The 13,632-nt window shown below is 52.4% G+C and overlaps 4 protein-coding genes across 4 annotated transcripts; 2 read left to right on the top strand and 2 right to left on the bottom strand.

Annotated features, from left to right (window-relative positions):
* Window position 1: 1 nt before the first annotated feature.
* Window positions 2-2,791, bottom strand: BJX67DRAFT_188794 (putative UV radiation resistance protein (UVRAG)). Its single transcript, XM_071025291.1, has 2 exons — window positions 2,519-2,791; window positions 2-2,451 (listed from the first exon to the last, which is right to left on the bottom strand). Exons 1-2 carry the CDS (start codon window positions 2,600-2,602, stop codon window positions 679-681), a joined length of 1,857 nt encoding a protein of 618 aa, XP_070884116.1. The 5' UTR covers window positions 2,603-2,791; the 3' UTR covers window positions 2-678.
* Window positions 2,792-2,793: 2 nt separating this feature from the next.
* Window positions 2,794-4,312, top strand: BJX67DRAFT_359351 (mitochondrial 54S ribosomal protein mL67). The gene is made up of 2 exons (XM_071029669.1): window positions 2,794-3,287; window positions 3,363-4,312. The coding sequence occupies exons 1-2, from the start codon at window positions 3,009-3,011 to the stop codon at window positions 4,125-4,127; spliced, it is 1,044 nt and encodes a 347-aa protein (XP_070884115.1). The 5' UTR covers window positions 2,794-3,008; the 3' UTR covers window positions 4,128-4,312.
* A 134-nt stretch (window positions 4,313-4,446) lies between these two features.
* Window positions 4,447-7,137, bottom strand: ptcG (type 2C protein phosphatase PTC1). Its single transcript, XM_071025290.1, has 3 exons — window positions 7,128-7,137; window positions 5,286-6,760; window positions 4,447-5,215 (listed from the first exon to the last, which is right to left on the bottom strand). The coding sequence occupies exons 2-3, from the start codon at window positions 6,564-6,566 to the stop codon at window positions 4,766-4,768; spliced, it is 1,731 nt and encodes a 576-aa protein (XP_070884114.1). The 5' UTR covers window positions 6,567-6,760; window positions 7,128-7,137; the 3' UTR covers window positions 4,447-4,765.
* Window positions 7,138-8,466: 1,329 nt separating this feature from the next.
* Window positions 8,467-13,555, top strand: BJX67DRAFT_389551 (uncharacterized protein; the record flags this gene model as incomplete). Its single annotated transcript, XM_071034519.1, has 5 exons — window positions 8,467-8,581; window positions 8,656-10,407; window positions 10,471-10,685; window positions 11,246-12,456; window positions 12,510-13,555. The coding sequence occupies 5 exons, from the start codon at window positions 8,467-8,469 to the stop codon at window positions 13,018-13,020; spliced, it is 3,804 nt and encodes a 1,267-aa protein (XP_070884113.1). The 3' UTR covers window positions 13,021-13,555.
* Window positions 13,556-13,632: the final 77 nt, after the last annotated feature.

The following is a 13,632-nucleotide window of genomic DNA, read 5'->3' as shown; positions in this document are numbered from 1 at the left end:
ATTGCCGACGCAAAGCGAGGACGACCGCCAGAAAGCGGTGGGGGGAGCCAAGTTGGGGGCGGGACGGGGAAGAAAGGCAGCCGTCCACTGCTCAACCCGCTGTCCGGGGACTTTTTAAGCTGCAACGGCGAGATCGAAGAAGAAAAGAAGGTTCTTCGAGCGGAAGGCGAAGACTCAAAAGGCCATCCTGGGGTCCCCAGAACAATTGGTTGGATGCGGGGTAGAAGAAGGCTCAACGAGTCAAGATGAAGTTCCTCGCGTTGGGTGGGCTGCGCTCTGCGGTGGTGATCCAGTGCCCGCGACTCTGTTATCAATCGATATTCGAACGGTCTCCGATCCCTGCTCTTTCCTTCAATTCGGCCCAAGACTGAGTGAGCTATTAATTATTTTGACTTTCGTGTCAAGCTTGCCAAGGAGATTCGAACGTTTTTGTCCAGAGTTCCTGATTGTTCGCTAGCGACTTCCATGATGCTATGCTATATACAAACCAGCCCACCCCACGCCGGTCCGACCAGGAAGACAGGTAGATCGGGACTAGGAAAAAAGGAAGAAGGAAGAAAGAAAAGAATTGACACCCTGCAGATCAAACCCCAATGACAATGCTCAGATAAGACCAGGCACACCAACCACAGATTACATATGAATTTGATGTGCGGTTACATTCGCGCGGTTGGCCCACTATGCGGCTTGAAACGAGGTCGAGGCACTCGGGATTGCTGCAATAGGCTTCCGACCTCCGACTGGCGCAACTTCGCCGTTCGCTTTCGATATTGGGCTCATGCCTCTTCGGGGGTTGATTGTCTCCCCATACACGACGCTGTCCTCGCTTCCACGACGAGAGAGACTCGGCGTAAGCCTCCCAGGCAGGAGTCCACGAATTCCCCCAGCTTTTCGCGCGGGAATTTCCGAAGATCGCGCCGTGAGAACGTACAGTAGGTATTTCAAATTGGGAAGCGTGTGCCGAATGTCAAGAACTCGCAATCCTTGCTTGTTTAGGAGGAATTCGATATCTTTATTCAGCAGGAATACCCCGTACTCGAACCGGTATTGAACGCTGACTGGGTGGAGCGGATACGTCCTTTGGGGCAGAGAGGTTGACACAGGATCCAGGATGAGCGAGTTCGACAGGTACGGCGTAATTGGATACGGCACCGGGATTGAGAGGTAGAACGAGAGCAAGTAGACGAGATGCGCAGTATATCCAAGTCCCGCTGCCACCGCGTCTCGGTCGACGTCGGTAAAATTTGAATTGGGAAGAGCCAGACCAGAGATCGTGAATGCAAGCGGCTTTTCGGGTATCGGTTCGATGGGATAGATCTCCTGAAGATCCTCCGATATTCGCCGGATTTGACCCTTGGTTTCTTCAGTGTTCTGATCTAGAAGCTTCGTGCTCGAACCAAGTTTCACTCTCGCATCTGGGAGATGACTCCGCACTCTGTCCTGAGTGCGAGACCCACGCTCCATCACATCCTTTCGAGCTTTGATACTGGCGATCAGCTCTTCCTTCCGTTTAGTGGCCAAGCGTAGCTGTTTGCGCTCAGCTGAAACGGCGGTTCTTGTGAGCGCCAGTTTATCTTGCGCCCTGGACGCGTCACTGGTCGTCTGAAAGGTATCCAGGTTCTTCTCCAGGATCGAGTTAATTTGCGATTCTAGCCTTTCCCTCGTGATTAACGCATCCTGAATACACTCGTCTAGATTGGCGAGGCGCATCAGAGCGTCATACGATGACGTCGGTAGAGCCGTTGAGTCGCAGGTTTTGGAGTTCGGTGTCCGATATGGTGCCCAGACGGGTGGAATATCCGTCAGATTCGTGTACACGCCGTCCGGGAAATGGAGAAGAATCGAGTTCGCAGGGAGTGGCTGGTGGAAGCTGTCAAGCGACCGCCCGAGGAATTGGAGGGACCGCAGGTGTAGTTGTAATTCTACCAGTACCATATAATCATCCATGGCTGCGGTCTTCACCCACAGTCTCAGAGTCAGATGATCCCGTCGGGAGACCAATGGGCCGCAGAAGTTGAGATCGAATGCTCGGAAGTTGGGATTCATCGCATCCTCCACAATCTCGCTGATGTACACGGGTTCAGCGATTCCGTCGCAATGGATCGAGAACCACGTCGTTGCCATCCGGCTGCGCGTAATGTCCTCCAATTTCACCTGCCTTATCTGCGGGTTTGGGTCGCTCCATGGTAGCGTACTCTTTCGACGCGCCTGGTGCGAAGGGAGCCGCTCATGATGGGTACTTTGCTCGCCGGACGCGGCAGCGAACTTGAGGTTCGAGAACGATCGCGACTGGTTCAGTGAACGGCGGGCATCCTGCGCAAGTATCTTCGATGGCGACTGCAGGGAGTTCGGAATATCCTCGTCGTCGATCGTCTTCCCTCGAGACCTATTCGGGCGGTCGACGACGAGGTTGCGAACAGAGACACCTTGTAAGTGTCGTAGCTTTCGGCTCTGGCAAGGAATATCATCGGTTAGGTCGCGAACCCATACGAGCCCCCTTGCAGACGGGATCACCCACCGATGGGAGGAGAACAGGTCGCTCACGGCGACTGCCAGCACCGTCGTCATTGCTCAACCCAACCGAAGTGTTGGCTGTCGCCATTGCGAGCCGGCAGGGAATCGTAAGCGACGCTCTGTCTTCATTCAGTCGTCTGTAAACAAATTCCAATTCAACAATAATCAAGTCGCCCAAAAATCTCGTGATTGCAACAAAGCAAAAGAATGTTGAAGGCCAATGTTGTGGTTCTCCGCTGACGGCGAGAGAGCTCCTGTCAAGCTGCTGGAGCCCTCGGCGGACTTCCCCGTTCGGATGCCGTCGAAAAATTGATGATCCGCGCTCCCTTCTCCTCTGCCCAGTCCCGACTCTGCACACTGAACAAAGCCACCGCTCCAAACAACCACAAATCCCGTTTCCAACCCGAATTTCTCGAGAGTGTCCCGCGCTCTATTCGCCAGGAGCCTGATCTCGAGACACAAAGGCGAGGCACAGGCCCGCCTTCTCCGCCGCAATGGCCTCACAAATGGTGCCAAAGGCACCCAAGCAGAAGATGCTGGATCCCACCAAGATGGGTACCTGGAGGATAACCCAGCGCCCGCCCATCGAGAGAGGAACCATTATCCAGGGCAAACCTCGGGAGCCGAATTCGAATGCGTTCAAGAACCATCAATGGAAAGAGGGAGTGCGGTTACGGAAGGCCCTGAATGCCGTGACACATGGGAAAAATATCTTCGTTTACCACAACATTCGCACAAATCAGGTTGTTTACTCGCTGACGCGGTATTTGGAGGTTAGTGAGAACCCGGAGTGCATTTTTCGATTTGCGAAGATTTTTTTACTGATATTGTGTCTTGCTGTCCTTTAGAAAAACAGCGTCCTCCGCCAACTCGTATACCACGGCAAGAAGACCGTCCCGGCGACCCTCCGCAAGGATATGTGGGCTCCGTACTATTCAGTTCATTTTAACGATAGCAAGGTCGGCCTGCGCGCATTCCATCTACTCCGTGAATTCTCCATGCAGCGCCAACTCGACCCTCCTCGCGAGATGATCACAATCACAGAGAAATACCTGGACCAGAAGCGACCACGGGATCCGGAGCAGGCCAAAGAGTTCGACGAGAAGTACGGTGACAAGATTGGCTGGCTGATGGAAAAGAAGGACCGCGCCCGAGCCGTGATGGATCAAAAGGCAACAAGTGTCGCTGATATCTCGGCTGTCCTGGCGATCCAGGAGGAGGAGATCAAGAATGGTTTCGCTGACGGCAAGAGGGGATACCTGACTCGCACTGCGAGGCGACGTCGACGCGAAGCCCGCAAGAAGGAAGAGGCAAAGGCGGCCGAGCGTGCTGAGCGAATTGCGAAGTTTGAGGAGAAATTGAGCACGGACACGGTCGAGTTCAAGGTTCAGGAGCCTAAAGACCTAACCACTCTCGCCCTGGGAGAGCAAGATGCCGTAAAGATCCTCTGGAACGATATCCACAACGCCCGTTTTGCGGAATCTTGGCCTAACCGAGTCCTACATGGTGAACTGGAGCTGAGCCGCGACCATGTTATGCCTGGTCAGAAGAAGACAGCCCATCTGAATGAGATTCTTGTGGAGCATAGCTTCCAGGAGAGAAAGGCGGACTAGACGTCTCTTTGCGCACCTCAGCTTCGTAAATTCATGTGGATATCTTGTTTCCTCTATGCTCTTTTGGAGACTGTTTCCTTCATTGTATTTTTAGATCGTGAACCCCCTGTAGCCTCGAAATGATTGGCGTTTAGCAGACGGAAAGCAATATACAATCAGCATATCTGATGACATTTTTCAAGTTCTTGTAGGACAAAGAAATGAATTTAGTTCTCTCTGCATGATCAAGATTCCAAAAAAAACCACAGCTTCAAGATAAAAGTACATCGGCGGTGGGCATTTAGAACACTGCGTGCGTTCCGAAAGCCCTCAAGAACTGGGTGAACCGGTGGTAGGTCGAGATAAGAAGCCAGAGGCCACATGGACTAGAAAAGACAATCTGCGCACTGCAAAAGCTGGACAGCAAGCCCAGTTCCGTCATGACACGGACAACAGGAGTGTTCGCGATCAACGCTGCGCGCTAAACCACGGAGAAGACAGAGATCAAACGGAAAATAGCATGAGAGGGCAAGCAGAGTATCGAATATAAGTGAGGAAAATGCAAATAAATTTCCATTGTAGATGTAGTCCAAAGCCTTCAAGGTTCGCTTCTAATTCCTTCTTATCTTGCCTTAAAATGTCCAACTGTTAAATGGTGCTCATAAATTCTCGCCTGGATCGGGCTTTTTCGGCTGATTCAATGCAGGTGGCGGGCGGTTTGGCGAGACAGATAGCTCTGATTCGGCCTCTTCACCTAGAGGTCCCTCTGAAATTTCCTCCATCTCGTCAGGGATCTTCCTTACCAAATCCGGACCATCCATAAGTTCGGCGTTGGCCATGCTCTTCCTTGCGCCCTCAACAATCTTGTCAGTCTCGGTGATTGCAGGTCCAGGGTTGGTGGATAAGTTGCTCTCTGGTAAGGCAGCATCAATGGTTCGGTTGGCAAATTCGCGGTGGCGGTCTGCTTCAAGCCGAATTACCATACAGGAAAGGTTGTCAGTGCTGAACCTTGCAAGGGCATGGTCAACGAGGATCTTGGATGCCAGCTGGGCGTCTGGCACGTCTCTAATTAAATCAACAGCTTCTTGATCACTGCAGACATCCCATAGCTGAATTTTATCATGAGCATTGGTCACTTATACCAGAAAATAAATGGAGAAGAGTAGAGTGGTAACTCACCCCATCACAGGCTAGGATGATAAACTCATCTAGATCCGGCTGTATGACAGTCTCTGTCGTGTATGGATGCCCGGTAACAAGATCCTTAATATATGCATCACCAAGAGCTCTAGTCACCGCGAGAACTCCGTTCACTCGATTATTCAGAATCAACCCCCCCGCATTGGCAATTCTTCTCCCTTCGTTCTCATCGCTGCCCTTGTGATCGTAAGACAGGCGAAGGGCTTTACCATTTCGACATAAGATCACACGAGCATCACCCACATTCGCGGTATAAAGAACACGTTGACGGACGGCCTTTTCTCGTAGCTTTGGGGGAATATTGGCAACTGGGGTGGCGGCGGCTTCCTGCGTGGGTGTATCAGCAGCCTCCGGCTCGGTCTCACCCTTATTTGCGGCGGCGGCTGCGGGTCCAAGGGTAGAGGAACCCGTTACTGAGTGCGGACTAGGAACTCTATCCTCCCACCTCAGGAGTGCAATGACAGCGGTACAGCCGCTATTCTTCACGGGCAACTTTTCCAACTGCTGGTCAACAGCAGTGAATGTCTGATCAAGTAGCTCAGGAACGGGCGCATTTGGATTTTTGCGCATCACATCTTCCAGGATCAAATGCAGTTTCTTCCCGCACCATTGCGCAGCAAAAGTGCCTGCGTGTCCATCAAAGATAGCAAAGTAACCATTATCCGTCTCAACAGTGGTAGGCGTTTCTCCGGTCCTGGAGGAAGAGGCGTCCCCGGAGCTAATACTCTGACTCGAGTCATCGTTCTGAGTTGATGGCACCGGGCTCCCAAGAAAATTGTAAAGATAAGCGTGAGTATCTTCCATAGTTCGGCGACATTTTTTATTCCGGTCTTCGGTTACTCCAACTCTAAAGGATGATCGAGGGGTTGGTGAAGATTCGCCGGCGGAATTGTTCAGTGAACCTTGTGGAACACTGAGCGCTGGGTCCATGCTCCCGTATTTTTGGATAGTGGGCGACTCTTGCACTGGTAAGATACCGAAGGAGCTTTCAGTTCGGGGGCTACTGAGACTAAGAGAGTTCTTTGCGTTGGTGAAGAATGTCGCCGCCTTTGAGACCGTGCTGCTTCGGCGCTTCTTGTCCCCCCCGGGGCTCTGCTCGTCACTTGCTCTGCGGCCGAAAAAACTGCCAGGGGGCGAGGATTTCTTCTGAGAACCGTCGGGATCGTCGGTCCGGAGGCTGAGGGATGGTGTAGTGATGGCGCCGGAGCGTGCGACGGTATCTGATTTCTCTTTGGGCGGGCTCGAAGAGCCACTGAACATCCTGTTCAGCAAGCCACCCTGACCGGAGAAACTTCTCCGCTTATTTCCTGCCAGCTTGAAGGTCTTCTAATCTTAGTTCCGCAAATACGGCGCGAACTCTAGGGAAAAAAAAGTGAAGGGGTAGCGACGGGTGATAGAAACGGCGGGGGGGATGGACGGAGGGGGGATGGTCGCGGCGGAAGCGGAGGAATGTGCTAGATAGAAGGGAAAATGTCAGCAGTCAGGTTTGTGCAATAATAGCTTCTGACGCCGGGGGGTGGACGGGTGGCCGTCCATTATGAAGGCCCAGAAGACGCTCTTTAAGCACTGCTGTCGAACGATGCCAGCCTAACACAGATCTGAGCGCCTGGTTCAAGAACTGAAAACAGTGCCAACGGAGGCCGAGCGTGGGTTTCAAAAAGATTGCCACATGTCCCTCTGTCCGACGGGAAATAATAGTAGATGGATTGGTTTGTATCTGGCATGGAGCGGCATTTCGAGCCCACCCCGGCCGCGCGCATAGATTGAGATCACAAGCCAGACTAAACTGCCAGCGGAGCTGGAAGGATTAAAGGCACTCACGGGAGATACAAGACAGGGGAGAGATTAACTCTCTCAGCCGATGGAAGCTAGAACGGCCCGAATGGTCGGAAGGGAAGGAAACCCAGCAAGGTGGAGGAGGAATGGATGGATATTTATTAATAGCAGTTTCAGACGCATAGGTCGCTGCGCTTGAGGGGGTTTTGGTGAGTTGCCCAGACTTCCAATCACCACTGGCGGCAGGATCGGACTTAAGATGGGGGCTGCCAAACGTGACCATGAACGGGTGGAGGCCCGCAAGCAGATCGCTATTATCAATGAACGAGATGCGAGCACCTTCAGACACAAAAGACGTCAAAGTGTATTGTTTGGACCGCCTTGGGTACTTTTCTGCTCAGAATCTGGTGACAGCTACCTAACGCCTTGCCCAACCCAACCCCATTCCAGCCTCCGCTGGCAAGAAATTCGCCCCGAGGGGATGTCGTCAGTGTGGCTTGATGGATCTTTGAGTCCAGCAAGCATGGGCGTGACGAACTTTGTCTCCCACACAGAACCTTTGCTCTGGTACAATTTGCCGGCAATCGAACTACTCAAATCCCAGAGCCACTGCAAACCGGAGTTCGGACAAGCCCCCAACAAGACGAGGGAGCTTCAAGCACTGACGGACGGGGGACCTTGGCGCCTAATCAGGCAAGCGGGCAGTCTGACACGTGACTGAATTCAACAATGTTTCTCTTGATGACCAATACAAGTCAGTTCCGCTCAACGTCGCTGTGCGCCCGACCGGACCGCATGCGGGGCGGAAATCATAGACAAGAGCGACCGGCGGCCTTGAGATATCCTGACCTTGACAGCGTCAGTATTAGCCCTATAGAACGAGTAGTATCATATGGAGTAACGTGGGATGTCAAGATGAGCGGAGCGCGCTTTGGGCTTTTTGCTGGCCTCACGCGCACACTTGGTACACTTCCTGGGGCGCTGGACGAAACTTTCGCGCTGTGGGTGCTTTTAATGTAAGCTTTTTGTCGTGTCCGCAATCTCGATCAGGAACCTCCGAGCCGACTACAGGTGTAAATAACGCGAGATACGTAGGAGAAGATGGGTATTGATCAGTCACCCAGCTCGTTAAGTCCTCGCATGGCAGTTGACCTTCACTGCAGGTGCGTGCTGCGCACCCACATGCTATCGATAAGCTATACACCTCACGTGATCTCCGCGGTCGTCCTTTGAGGAACAGGCCGGTAATTTGACTTCTTCCTCCAGCATCACTCTCTGACGCGCCTCTTTTCACGCCGTTTTTTTAATCGCCTCTCGCTGACTTGATATTATGGGCTCTTCTTAGCTCCTGGTCTGATCTTCTAGTCTCGAAGAGCTCGCAACCATGGCCTCTGAATTCATTGGGTACAATGTGCTTGTAACCCTCCGGGCACCACCCGATGCGACTGTACAAGGAGTGGTAGCGGATGTTATCGGCCAGCGTTTGGTGCTCCGAAATGGTACGTATGTATCTTCCGCTGATGGGCGGGATGTGTCAGGTTCGGTTTTGCATAGCTCTAACGATGGTGTCTAGCTTCCCTGTCATGGATTGGTTACCCGCTCCCTACGTACTCCATCGATGCCCCAGATATTGCGGATCTTTCCTTGAGGCCGTCGGACACAACTAGCGCCCAAGCCCCTCATACCCCACAAGAAAGGCCAAGCGGGGCGCCTCAGGTTCCAGGAAATCCGCCGCCGCAGCCTTTCGTTGACCCAGCGATCTTGAGTTTCTCGAGACCTTCGAATGAGACGTACCCGGACCTCACACCCCGGCCGGGTGCCGTTGATGGTTCGAGTGCTCCGCGAGTTTCTGTACCCCAGAACACATTTCACCCCAATCACCATTCGACCCCTGCTACCCTTTCCGAGCCCTTCAGTAATCTGGAGCTGAGCGTGGACAGCGGGCTAACTCCGAAACTGGAGCCAATAAAGGAGCTTCAAGGGCCACCTCCTCTTGTCGGTGAAGCGGCACCTGTTCTGCAGGCACATGGCCGTTCTGGTACCGTGCGAGGTCGGCGCGGAGGAAACCACAGGGGATCGAATGCCTATAACGAGCATAACGGGGCGTTTAATACAAATCCCAAAAGCAAAGGGTGGCGTCAGACTGCCTTCGTTGAACCTTCTAGCCCGAGCTTCGTGAAATCTCCACAGCCGTACGGGGAGACGGGCGCGCTCAATGGGAGGCGGCGGAAGAAGAAAAGCAGAGGCTATGCGGAACAAATCAATGGCTGGGCAACTGAAGATGCAACTGATATCCAGGAGATGGGCGAATTCGACTTTGAGAGTAATCTGTCAAAGTTCGACAAAAGAAGGGTTTTTGAAGAGATCAGAAATGACGATACCACCGCTGATGAAGCTCGCTTGGTTAGCTTCAACAGAAAAGTTCCAAAACCTGGGACTAATGGGGGCCGGAACTTACACTGGTCGGAGAACGTGCTCGATGATAGCCCGGAGGAGAGTGAAAATGAGGTTGCCGATCATGAACCGAGCGATGCGAAGCTCAGCAGTGGGACCTTTTCCGGGCGGGATGCATCAAGGCCATCGGCCCGCGGCCGGGGGTCTCGGAAAGGAAGTGGGATTTTTGGACAACCTCTGGCTCCGACGCAGCTCAACACCGTTGGTCGTAGCCAATTGAGCAATTCGCGCACAAACAGTCCGCTCCCTCCGAAAGCTCCCGTCTCAGCCTCCCCAATAACTGGTCCCGGTATTCCAAGCGCCGCATTGCGACTTGCCACCACAAATAGAAGCTGTCCGACTGTCAGCCCCCTGCAGATACTCGAAGTGGAGCAGCTCGCGATTGGTGAGGTTGGCTTAACTGAGGATATGATTACGGAAAATGCTGGAAGGAGTATTGCTGAGGCCGCTGTCGGTCTTCTATCTGACGATGCGGCGGCGCCCACGATATTGGTTCTCACTGGGAACCATCGGACTGGAGCAAGGGCCATTTCTTCAGCGCGCCACCTGCGGAATCGGGGTCATCGCGTCACTGTGTGCATGCTTGGAATTGAGCATGAGCCCGAGTTGCAGGAGAGCTGTCGTAAACAGCTGGAGGTTTTCAAGAAGATTGGTGGACGATTTCTAAAGTGGACTGAGCTTTCTGCCCGTCTGTCAACGTCTGAGTTCGTGCCCGATTTAGTGCTGGACGCTTTGTTCGGCATCCATGTATCCTTCAATGACTTGCGAACGGATGATCAGGCCACCGCATATGAGATGATATCGTGGGTGAATCGAAGCAACCTCGATGTTTTGTCTGTTGACGTTCCCTCCGGCCTATCTGCTATGACTGGTAAGTGATCCGATGTCTAAGTGTTTCTCCCCCAACACGCCGTCTAATATGCCAAATTTGTAGGGGAAGTAACTTTGGTCGAAGGCGGACAATTGCGTATCAGTTCGACTTCGGTGGTCTGCCTTGGAGCGCCAAAGTCCGGATTGGTCAGCTCCTTGGTTTCTGGAGAGGGGTCCTTGTGGAAGCTCTCTGTAGCAGATATTGGAATTCCTCAGATTACCTGGCGAAAATATGGCACTCGCCGGCGACATGGGATTGACTTGGGAAACCGATGGGTCGTACCTCTACGCTTCCAGCCTCCAGCTGCCTGAAGGATGACGAGGAGTTGTGGGTTACCTGATGATTGAAAGACAAACAAGGCATGAAGGCGTTCTGGGAGAGAAAAACGGGGATAAACTCTGATGTCATTTTTAGCGAAATAAATAGTTCTTAACTAAGAACTTGGCTTTCTTTTCCAAATGAAAACAAATTGTATCATCCAACCCTTGCTAGGCCGTGGCCAGTCCTTCACGAGGTTCGCTCCATGAAAGTGCCCTGGATAATTGGTGCCTGAGGCGTCCACATGCAGGGTGACTAACTAGATGAAGTTAGCGTCATCCTAAACCTCGACATCACAGCTTTCCTGCGCGGATGAAGGATCACGAACCACACACCACCCTCTATTTTCTGAGCGCAAGGATGGGGAAAGGTTGGTTTCTTTTTCTTTTCTTTTTTTTTTTTTCCAATCGACTTTCACAATACGGGCTGACATTTTGTTTCTACAGGCACTGATAAACTTTATGTACAATGTCCTTTGTTCTTATCGTCGAAGATTTTCCACTGACTAGAACACTTATAGATCACACATTCGGAATGGGCTTCGGACGAGGCATATTCTGCCAGTGCTGGCGCTGGCGCTGGTAAAGCCCGACGAGGTGTTGCCGATGCATCCTTCAAGCGTCTTCCCTTTAAGTTCTGCTCCCTCTCGCTTCAACCCTTCGAACATCCTGTCTGCACGCCCTCCGGTACGATCTTCGATCTCACCAATATCCTTCCCTGGATTAAGAAGCATGGAACGAACCCAGTTGACGGCACGCCACTGAAGGGCTCTGATCTTATAAAATTGAAGATTGCGAAGAATGATTCTGGCGAATACATCGACCCCGTCACGTTCAAGGTTCTCACGGATAACACGCATGTCGTTGCCCTGCGGAATACGGGGAATGTTTTCGCGTGGGATACGGTCGAGCGACTCAATATCAAGGGGAAAATGTGGCGCGATCTTGTGACGGATGAGGAGTTCAGCCGCAAGGATATTATCACTCTGCAAGACCCGCAGAATATCGGATCGCGGAACTTGAGCTCCTTTAATTATATCAAGGAAGGGGAGAGTGGATTGAGCGATGAACAACTCCGAGAGAGGGACGATCCTTCTCGGAATGTGAATGCGAACGCGCTCGGGAGCTCCGCGAAAATCCTGAAGGCGAGGGAGGCAGTGGCAAAAGCTCGCATGGAAAGGGCACAGCGTAATGGCTCGGCTGCTACATCCACGTCTGTTTCGAAAACCAATCCCACAACGAAAGCACCCGTACAGAAGACCCCATCCCATCAGGCCGGAAAACCAGTACCCTATAACGCTGCACGACATACAACTGGGTTGGCCGCTGCTTCATTTACGAGCACTGGGATGACGCCCCATACGTCGGCCGAACTCGCATTATTATCAGATGAAGAATATATGCTGAAGAGGGGTCGGGTAAAGCAGAAAGGTTATGCTAGGATTTCGACCACCTCTGGAGATATCAATTTGGAGCTGCATACGGAGTATGCACCGAAAGCTGTCTGGAATTTCATCAAATTGGCCAAGAAAGGATATTACAAGGACGTGACCTTCCACCGCAATATCAAAGGGTTCATGATCCAGGGCGGAGACCCCACAGGAACCGGAAGAGGTGGTGAGAGTGTCTGGGGCAAATATTTTAATGATGAGTTCGATGGGCCGCTGAAGCACGATTCCAGAGGGACGCTCAGTATGGCAAACAAGGGCAAGAACACGAACACTAGCCAATTGTAAGTTCATAACATGCTGTCCAGGAACGGAGTGTCACGCTGACTTCTACCAGTTTCATCGCCTATCGTGCTCTGCCCCATCTCAACAACAAACACACAATCTTTGGCCATGTAATTGACGACCCGACTCCTTCGTCGCCGACTCTCAATAAACTCGAAACCCATCCCGTCAACGCAACAACCAATAGGCCCACCCCTGATGTCCGTATCATCGACGTTGTAGTCTTCGTGGACCCATTTGAAGAGTTCTTGAAAAAGAAACAGACAGAAGAATCCGTTGATAAAGGGGAAGAAAAAGCCGTAGAAGACGAAGAGCAAAACGATCGACGTGCTGACGACGACCAAGTCACCTGGACTGGAAAGAGAGTGCGTGGTCCCGGGGCATCCGCGAAGGAGGAAAGTTCCGGCGGTGTTGGGAAGTACCTGAAAGCGGCGTTGAATGAAAGAACCACCCAAGATGAGGACGAGATCGTGGAGTTTGTGGATGATGAGCCGGAACCACAGCCGATGAGAAAGAAGTTTAAGGGTTCTGGTGGATTCGGTGACTTCAGCTCTTGGGATTGAAGAACCCATCCGCTTTTCAGATCAACTTAGGGTAACGGGTCTGCACCCAGGAGCCGCTTTCCGAAACACCTGATATCTCGCCACCTCGAGGTGGGCGGTGGTTCATATTTGGTGACACACCCGATCAGGACGAGCGTATCGAGTGGGCCGCTAATCCACATACACGGGAGATAAAGGACTTCATTCACGTCTGACCTGGGAGTGTACCGCATACCAAGATGCTTGAATGATTGAAGGGCAAGGCCCAACGCTTGGAAACACCGGCGAGAGACGTCCGCCTGTGGGTACACCTTGGGCATGGTCTCCGCTCTATTATATATCCTAGGCCAACGACTTCGTACTCTGAATCTATGATATCAACGGGCCCTGGGTTGAGGATAAACTAAACTACCGGGACAGTACGATGGCAAGGTGCTGCCGCCAAATGCCAGGACCGTTGAGAGAGAGTGCCTGGGCCAAAGGGCCTACCGGTGGAGGCAGAATGCTTTCGATTGCAACTTTATAGTCTTCAGCGTGCGGCTCCACCCGTTCTTGAGCCGAGCGAAGCCAACGAATGCTGCTGGCCTAGAGTCCCAACACGCTTTGGCACATGGTATATTGAGAATCTGGGCT

Source organism: Aspergillus lucknowensis (genome assembly GCF_044049455.1).
Source record: "Aspergillus lucknowensis strain CBS 449.75 chromosome Unknown BJX67scaffold_34, whole genome shotgun sequence".
In the NCBI taxonomy this organism is placed as follows: Eukaryota; Fungi; Ascomycota; class Eurotiomycetes; order Eurotiales; family Aspergillaceae; genus Aspergillus; species Aspergillus lucknowensis.
The sequence above is the reverse complement of the archived record's forward strand: the minus strand, read 5'-3'. Positions and strand labels throughout refer to the sequence as shown.

Excerpts from the sequence above, each read along its gene's own strand:
- BJX67DRAFT_188794 (XM_071025291.1), bottom strand. The coding sequence starts at position 2,602 with ATGGCGACAGCCAACACTTCGGTTGGGTTGAGCAATGACGACGGTGCT. Across the intron at positions 2,452-2,518 it reads GACCTGTTCTCCTCCCATCG|AGCCGAAAGCTACGACACTT; the intron begins GTGGGTGATCCC and ends ATTCCTTGCCAG.
- BJX67DRAFT_359351 (XM_071029669.1), top strand. The coding sequence starts at position 3,009 with ATGGCCTCACAAATGGTGCCAAAGGCACCCAAGCAGAAGATGCTGGAT. Across the intron at positions 3,288-3,362 it reads CGCTGACGCGGTATTTGGAG|AAAAACAGCGTCCTCCGCCA; the intron begins GTTAGTGAGAAC and ends GCTGTCCTTTAG.
- ptcG (XM_071025290.1), bottom strand. The coding sequence starts at position 6,566 with ATGTTCAGTGGCTCTTCGAGCCCGCCCAAAGAGAAATCAGATACCGTC. Across the intron at positions 5,216-5,285 it reads TCATCCTAGCCTGTGATGGG|CTATGGGATGTCTGCAGTGA; the intron begins GTGAGTTACCAC and ends GATAAAATTCAG.